The sequence below is a fragment of the Ctenopharyngodon idella genome, chromosome 18 (assembly GCF_019924925.1).
Source record: "Ctenopharyngodon idella isolate HZGC_01 chromosome 18, HZGC01, whole genome shotgun sequence".
Classification (NCBI taxonomy): Eukaryota; Metazoa; Chordata; class Actinopteri; order Cypriniformes; family Xenocyprididae; genus Ctenopharyngodon; species Ctenopharyngodon idella.
Window position 1 is genome coordinate 24,122,326 of NC_067237.1, and position 8,801 is coordinate 24,131,126.

Sequence of the window (8,801 nt, forward strand, 5' to 3'; positions counted from 1 at the left end):
AAATAATCATTTATGCACAGCACTATGTTTATTGTTGTGATAAATAATTAGGCTGTGTGAAGTGCAGCAAGTTTTTTGGGCAGTTCTTCAGTGAAAAAGAGCAGCTTGTCCATCTTCAGACCCTGTCCCTCAGTTTGCTGCAATCCCAGGTTCATGTATTTATTAGACTGGTCGTATACAGGCCAATGCACTAGACTGGGCCCATTTGGTGAACTGTAGAAATAAAATATTTATTTAATGAATAAAGGATCATCAGTAACAGATCCTAATACTCTGTGTCCACCATCTAATGTACTCACCCAGTACGAATAAAGTTAGCCCAGTATCCCATGACAGTTCTGCATAGTTTGTTTTCCTCCTCACTCTGTGTTTCTGTGGATGATAAAGAGTTGATATCCATAACCACATCACCACTTCATCACAACCATTTCACTTCTGTTCCAATCATTTGCAGTTTCACAGTCTAGTATAATTGTCAAATATCATAATTAACCAGGGCAAACACTTTCTTAGATCTGCTTACCTTTAATTTTGATATGGCCATCCCAAAAGCAGGCCCCAAACACAAATCCAACATCATCAGCATGGTCAGCCTTCACAAAGCTGGGTCTGACATCTTTAAATATACTGGGCCTGGTGCTGGAACTCATACATATACACAGGCACTCCAGCATCTGTGAAGTTATAACATAGGATGTTGGCAAACAATAATGCCAACCAACAGAAAAACTACAGTACAACGGTGGTGAAATATTGCCAGAACATTGCAACCAACCTCTGTGGTAAGTCGCAACCCTAATGGAAGGCATCACCATAAAAATATCCCCCAGCATCTCAGTAAATGCGTCGCGAATGTCCTCGGGAGTTTTAGCATCTTTTAAATATTCTTCTGCAATTAATTTATTGGCTCCTGATTTCTAAGATGACAGAGAGAAAACTTACACACATTCTACCCAGTCTTCTGAATTGTATTTTGTACTATGTCCACTAGAGTGAGACAAATACTAACAAATTAGCCAGACAGTGGTCTCAAACTCAATTCCGGGAGGGCCACAGCTCTGCACAGTTTTGCCCCAACCCTAATCAAACACACCTGATCCAGCTAATCAAGGTCTTCAGGATTACTAGAAACTTCCAAACAGGTGTGAACTGGAGCTGGTTGGAGCTAAACTGTGCAGAGCTGTGGCCCTCCAGGAATTTGAGTTTGAGACCACAGTTTTAAAGGGTTAGTTCACCCAAAAGTGAAAATTCTGTAATTTATTACTCACCCTCATGTCGTTCCACATTCATAAGACCTTCGTTCATCTTCGGAACACAAATTAAGATATTTTTGATGAAGTCTGAGAGGTTTTTGTCTCTCCATAGAGGTCCAACACAACTACCACTCCAAGGTCCAGAAAGGTAGGGAAAAGACATCATTAAAGTACTCCATGAGACACCATTGGCCTAAACTCAATTTTATGAATGTGAGTGCTTTGTTTGTGCGCAAAAAAACAAAACAAAACATAATTTACCACTTAATTTACGAAATAATTCAGGCAACAATGCCAGCTCTCACGTGAACACTACACGCATGCGTCGTGATGCTCTCGCGAACACACATTGCAGATTAATATTTTTGTAGGTAAAGTTGTAAATTATGTTTGTTTTTTTTGCGCAAATGCAAACAAAGCACTCACGTCACTTCATAAAATTGAGTTTAGGCCACTGGAGTCACATGGAGTACTTTAATGATGTCTTTTCCCTACCTTTCTGGACCTTGCGTTGGATCTCTATGGAGAGACAGAAACCTCTCAGACTTCATCAAAAAGATCTTAATTTGTGTTCCGAAGATGAACAAGGGTCTTATGGATGTGGAATGACACCAGGGTGAGTAATAAATGACAGAATTTTCATTTTTGGGTGAACTAACCCTTTAACTATAAATCACTAGAAATAATCTAGGAAGAAAGTTGTTGAGCTTTACACCAGCTTCGTTAGCAATGTCCAAAATCGCTTTCACTGATTTTGTATCCATCCCTTTTATCCATTCTCCTGAGACAAAGACCTGAAATAATAATATTTAAAAAATGAGCACATCCTGTTCAGCACTATATTGTTTGAGTTTTTCCTATTTCATAATGTTCATAAAGATTCATAGACCTTTTGTTTCATTGTACTGTTCCTTGGATACTGTTATGATACTTACCTGAACGAGTATCCATCCAAGTTCATGGTTTGTTGTTCCAACTAGAATTGGAACTTTCTGAAAGTCTTTGCTCTTTAGTATCTCCTCTGGAAGATCTTTCAGAAAGACCCCATCAACTGTTGCTCCAATGAAAATGTGTTTCTAAGGAAATCACTTGGTCTAAGAAATTAATTAATTCTCTCTTCAATCTGTATATTAATACAGAATATCACCAATAGTGCTTATTTTTTTAATGAAATACTGGAAAGCATCTCATTTCAAATTCTCTGTTCCTACCTTTTTAGTTGCATTAATGATCTGTTCCTCTGTCATTTCTTTTATGCACTTGACCAGCACTTCAGAAGAGCTGAAGTCACACTCCGTAACATTTGCTATCAACTGGTCAAACAGATTACAGACAATCAGCTTTCTTCTAAAGATTGAAAACATTTAATATATAAATTACCCAACATAATGTAATTTAAATATGTATATTTAACTGACAAATGAGGCAGCTCAAGGATATTTGTGCATACAATTTTTATATGATACAATGTGCTATTTGAAGTTCACTCCTGAAGCACTTTCTGTTAAGCTTTTAAATTCTTATTTTAATATTTGGGAGGAAGTTAAATTTGATTTATGTACCCTATATATTCTAACATCAGCAACATATTGCTAAAGTTCCCATTAAATTATGAAAATGTTATTTCTGAATGTTATATGAATGTTCAAAACATCCAGTTTTCTTTTCTTTTCTTTTCTTTTCTTTTCTTTTCTTTTTTGTTTTGGTTATGTGAAAATTCCATTGTATCATTTTGCAAACATTATGGAAACAATACTTTTGAATGTTCTCTAAACTTTCTGAAACAAGTAGTAACATTTAAAAAAGGTTGGACAAACGTCCAACTAAAGCGTTTCAGAAAAAAGTTCCACGAACAATGTTTAAATGATGTTTTTATGCTAATGTTTTGAGAACACTATTAAAGACCAGATAACTTGGTACGAATGTGCTATTAATGTTAATGGAAGAATGTTTGTTCATAACCTTGAGAGAACTTTGCCAGAACCTTTGGCCAAAATTCTGGGAAAGTTTCTTGTTAGCTGGGATATTATGTGTTTTTTACTATTTCATGTATTGTTTATGTGTCTGCAAATTGCCTTCGTTAAATGAAATAAAAACAAACTGAACCGAATTTCATTTTTTTATATCTGACATAAAGGGTTCATCTAAAAATGAAATTTCTTTCATTAATTACTCACCCCCACGTTATTAAAAACCCGTAAGACCTTCGAACGGGAACACAAATGAAGATATTTTTGATGAAATCCAAGTTTTTTTTTTTTATCCCCCATAGAAAGCAACGTACTGTAAGTAGCATCATTCAAGGTCCAGAAAAGTAGTAAAGACATCGTTAAAATAGTCAACGTGACTATAGTGGTTCAACCTTAATGTTATGAAGTGAACAAAAACATTGCTGTATTTTTGTGTAGTTAAAGAAAAGAGGGTACGCCGCCATCTTGCTCCGACAAAAGTGACTTGAAAGCACTCGACGTCGTAAACACAACTTCCCACCTGGTAAATACGAACTTCCCAGGAGGACTTGAACGCACCATCAGTACTGGATTTTTATAGGATTTTAATTTGGGAAGATTACGTCACTTCTTTAACAACAGCCAATGAGAGAAGTGAATGAGGGCACTTTTAAAAAGCTGAGGAGAAATCACTATGGTTTTGAACATACCGGGTGAGTGTAGAAAGCTGCTAGCAAATGTAAACGTACCTGTTTATGTCAGCGACGAATATGTTTACATCCGCTTTCCAATGAAATCACGTGAGGTGCTCTTCTGGGTATGATAATCTTAATAATATCCTGTAGTGTGTGCTGCGCTACAAATTTCAAATCTTGTAGTGTGTGCATGTTTGCAAGAATAACATCTGTAAAGATTCTCCTTATGTGTGTGCTGCAACCAGATTTCATATTCGGTTAGGATATAAAAACTCCTGTAGTGTGAGCTCGGCTTTAAGGAACTATTGAGCAGTACACACTGATTGTTGCATTTGGGCTAAATACCTTTCCAATCGTCAATGGGTCTTTGGTGGAGTAACCCATCAAGGTTGCTACCCCACTCTGAAAGATGGCCCGGTGAAACAGACCCTTGGTCATGGGTGACAATGTCTAAATTAAATAATTAAACATAATTAAAACATAATTAAAAAATAGGCAACAATAAACTGTGACAGAGAAAGATAATGTTACATTACAAACATTGACTGACCAGAAAAGAGGCACTGATTCCTCCTGCAGACTCGCCTGCTATAGTGACAGACTGGGGGTCTCCTCCAAAACCCTCAATGTTTTGCTGCACCCACTGTAAAGCTGTTATCTGGTCCAGGAAGCCCCGGTTTCCTTGTGCAAGCTTATCACCTGTGCTAAAACCAACAGCACATTTTATTATAACCCACCCAGCAGGATCAGTGTCTTCAGTAAGCAATAATCTGATGTCATTCTTAAAGGGACAAACTGCATGAGTAGTTGATTTAACGAATCAATGATTCACTGTTGATCCATAAATGAATACCTGAAGAATCCTAACATTCCAAGTCTGTACTGAATGACAACCACAACTATGTTCTCATAGGCCGCCAACGGGGATCCGTCAAACATACAAGCTCCGCCCATGACCAGGCCCCCTCCATGAATCCAAACCATTACCTGGTGGTTTGCATTGTCAGAGGGGTTAGAGAAATTACAAATAAAGCATAATAGGAAAGTTCTGCTGTGAATTAATAAGTGCTGTCCTCTAGTTTAGATGAGAATAGCCATAATTCAGTACTCACTGGAAGTTTTTCTGATTCTGATCTTTGAGAAGGCGTGTAAACGTTCAGATACAAACAGTCTTCTGAGAGTCCTGTGGGGGTGAAATCTAGCTTCATGGCCTTTGATACCATAGGCACAATATCTGGGTTTTGAAGGCACCTATAATGCAGCAAGAGAAGATATATACTGCAAATATACAGTAGGTGTGGTAAAAGGAGCATATAGGGTAAAATAAGGTTGTCAACTGAAATCTGAGCTCCGAAGTGGTTTATATTACTTTAATATAGCGCAGCGGTCGGCAACCTATGGCACGCAAAGGAACAATCACAGAATCAGGCACCTCCGGTGCATTTGGCGTCCCATAGCGGCTTTGTGGCTAGCACTTAGCATGTGGGACTGGACAGCGTTGATCCTCATCGAGGCTACGCTAATTGCCTTCCGACACACAGAGCAGTACGCCTCACGGTTATTCCCAGAGACGGCCCTCACCCATGGTTCCAACTAGGGGTGCAACGGTTCAGTTTTTAATTACGGTTTTCGGGTCACTGTTACGGTACAGTTCGGTATGTGCTATGTTCAGGGAAAAAAGGACTATGGTCAAATAAAAATCAAACTGCAAACAACAGCACAAATAAATACAATAGAGCAAAGATAAAAAGGTTTCAGGTTTTGCTGGTATCAGTAGTTTTCAGGTATATAGAAACTGAATGAAGTAATGTTAGCTATTAAAACAACACTGCATAATCTTCACAAGATTAATCATTATTAATTATTAATTAAGTTACAAAAGCTATTTCATAAAGAGCAGTGAGTGATTTCCTTGTCTTTTGTTGTTTGATTAACATTAAAAACACACAGACAACACGAATGCAAGGGCTGCTGTCTCTTTAAGACATAATGCATGGATCAGTACACTGACACTGAACACATGCTATGTTTGCTAGGATACTCGCCAAGACGGGCATGTTGACAATTTTTGTGTGAATTTATCCATTCAAGCGCAAGACTTGAAAGAGAACTCAATGTTTGCACACTGTACACGCGCTTCCACGTGCGCGCTTCGGATGAGTGCACAAATCTTCTCACAGCGCGCGTCTAAGTTCTCTTTCACGCCTTGCGCTCGAATGTTTAAATTAGCCAGGCTTAAATGAGTTTAGTTTAAAGGCAGGTAGCAATGTGTTCTGTTCAGGTCTCACCTGTGTTCGCGCGCTATCAACACTCGGATGATGACGGCGTAAATGACTGCTCATATAGAGCATACAGCACTCGCATTGAACAAAGTTTAGGGGAAGCCAGAATGCGTATCCATCGACAGAAACATACATTAGCCTAACTCTGTCTGTTTTATTTATTTTTTAATACTTTTTAAGGGCCTTAATTTTCTCTAAATTGATTGATCAACTTTTAATACTTTTTAAGACCGCGCGGACACCCTGTTATAGCTCCTCCTAACTTAATAAAACAGGCTGTGTGACTATGAGGAAAGATTATCTCCAAATGTATGTCCGAATGCAAGTTTGAGGGATTTTATTTAAATTAAATACATACACCTCTTTAGCTATTGTCATGTGCCAGTGATTATCCCTCCTTGTGCCAATGTTGGCACATGTGTCACAGGTTGCCGACCCCAGATATAGTGGTAAATAAGGAATTTATATAAAACTGTATCCATTACTAAATACAAATTAAATTATGAAAATTGTAGTTAGTAACGTAGTCTATTACTTTACACATTGTAGGTAATATAATCTGACTACTTTTAGATTACTTTTGATATAACTCATTTTTCACACATATAGTAGTACAGATATATGGCATATACACCGATCAGGCATAACATTATGACCACCTTTCTAATATTGTGTTGGTCCCCGTTTTGCTGCCAAAACAGCCCTGACCCATCGAGGCATGGACTCCACTAGACCCCTGTAAGTTGAGAGGTGGGACCTCCATGGATCGGACTTGTTTGTTCAGCACATCCCACAGATGCTCGATTGGATTGAGATCTGGGGAATTTGGAGGCCAAGTCAACACCTCAAACTCGTTGTTGTGCTCCTCAAACCATTCCTGAACCATTTTTGCTTTGTGGCAGGGTGCATTATCCTGCTGAAAGAGGCCACAGCCATCAGGGAATATCGTTTCCATTAAAGGGTGTACATGGTGTGCAACAGTGCTTAGGTAGGTGGTACATGTCAAAGTAACATCCACATGGATGGCAGGACCCAAGGTTTCCCAGCAGAACATTGCCCAAAGCATCACACTGCCTCCGCCAGCTTGCCTTTTCCCATAGTGCATCCTGGTGCTGTATGTTCCCCAGGTAAGTGACGCACATGCACCCGGCCATCCACATGATGTAAAAGAAAACATGATTCATCAGACCAGACCACCTTCTTCCATTGCTCCGTGGTCCAGTTCTGATGCTCACGTGCCCACTGTTGCCGCTTTCGGCGGTGGACAGGGGTCAGCATGGGCACCCTGACTGATCTGCGTCTATGCAGCCCCATACGCAACAAACTGCGATGCACTGTGTATTCTGACACCTTTCTATCAGAACCAGCATTAACTTCTTGAGCAATTTGAGCTACAGTAGCTCGTCTGTTGGATCGGACCACACGGACCAGCCTACGCTCCCCACGTGAATCAATGAGCCTTGGCCGCCCGTGACCCTGTCGCCGGTTCACCACTGTTCCTTCCTTGGACCACTTTTGATAGATACTGACCACTGCAGACTGGGAACACCCCACAGTTTTGGAGATGCTCTGACCCATTCGTCTAGCCATCACAATTTGGCCCTTGTCAAACTCGCTCAAATCCTTACGCTTTCCCATTTTTCCTGCTTCTAACACATCAACTTTGAGGACAAAATGATCACTTGCTGCCTAATATATCTCACCCACTAACATGTGCCGTGATGAAGAGATAATCAGTGTTATTCACTTCACCTGTCAGTGCTCATAATGTTATGCCTGATCTGTGTATATTTCAGTTACTTTATGACTATATAGCCGTACTCACATGAGTGGGTGCTCAGTGGCATTTCTTATGCCCTCCCATCCCTGTACAGGATTAGGTGCAGCCAGACGGAGAGGACCAACAGGTGGCTGTGCAAAAGGAATGCCCAAATATTGCTCCACCACCTTTTCGGAACCTTTAACTTTCATATATTGCCCACGAACACTGCCATGCTTCAGAACAACCACCGGCCCAGAGTCTGCACATATGCAAACAGAAATCTGACATAAACACACATTCTTTAATACATGTACAAACTAATATATATATATATATATATATATATATATATATATATATTTCTGTCCATTGACAATACTCCTTCAAATATCAATAAAATAGATCATTAAATTAAATATTATTTCAATGCATCATTTTTAATATTATTTAAAAAGCAATATAATAAGATGATATACTTGCCTGTCTGTACAGGGGCTGTCCAAACAGGGGCCAGGGCCAAGCACAGGCAGAGCAAAACTTCTTTTATCATAGCTGTTCTTTCGTTAAACATGTAATGAAGACCTCACAAAACAGGTTCAGTTACAAAATACTGCCCTTTAACCTGATCCTACTTTACCCCCTAAAAACAAATCAACTGTTACCTGTGTACACAGTGCAATCCCTGTACTGCACACTGAGGACAAAAAAAAATCCATACCCTATAATAATAATTAGTTAATAATTGTATTGTATCTCTGTGGTCTCTCCTGACATGTTTGTTAGAATAAAGAGGTCTAAAATATTAAATGTATGAGTGAAGTCCACCAAACATATCAAATGAATCAACATATCAAGAAAAG

The 8,801-nt window shown here is 39.1% G+C and overlaps 1 protein-coding gene across 1 annotated transcript; it reads right to left on the reverse strand.

Moving 5' to 3' along the window:
• Positions 1–6: 6 nt before the first annotated feature.
• LOC127499324 (carboxylesterase 5A-like) lies at positions 7–8,590 on the reverse strand. Its single transcript, XM_051869500.1, is given in 14 exon segments — positions 7–213; positions 300–372; positions 524–635; positions 637–674; positions 776–917; positions 1,967–2,047; positions 2,189–2,329; positions 2,465–2,566; positions 4,243–4,347; positions 4,448–4,601; positions 4,751–4,884; positions 5,010–5,148; positions 8,005–8,200; positions 8,422–8,590. Coding segments are annotated over 14 exon segments (1,674 nt in total). The 5' UTR covers positions 8,513–8,590; the 3' UTR covers positions 7–47.
• Between the last annotated feature and the right edge of the window lie 211 nt (positions 8,591–8,801).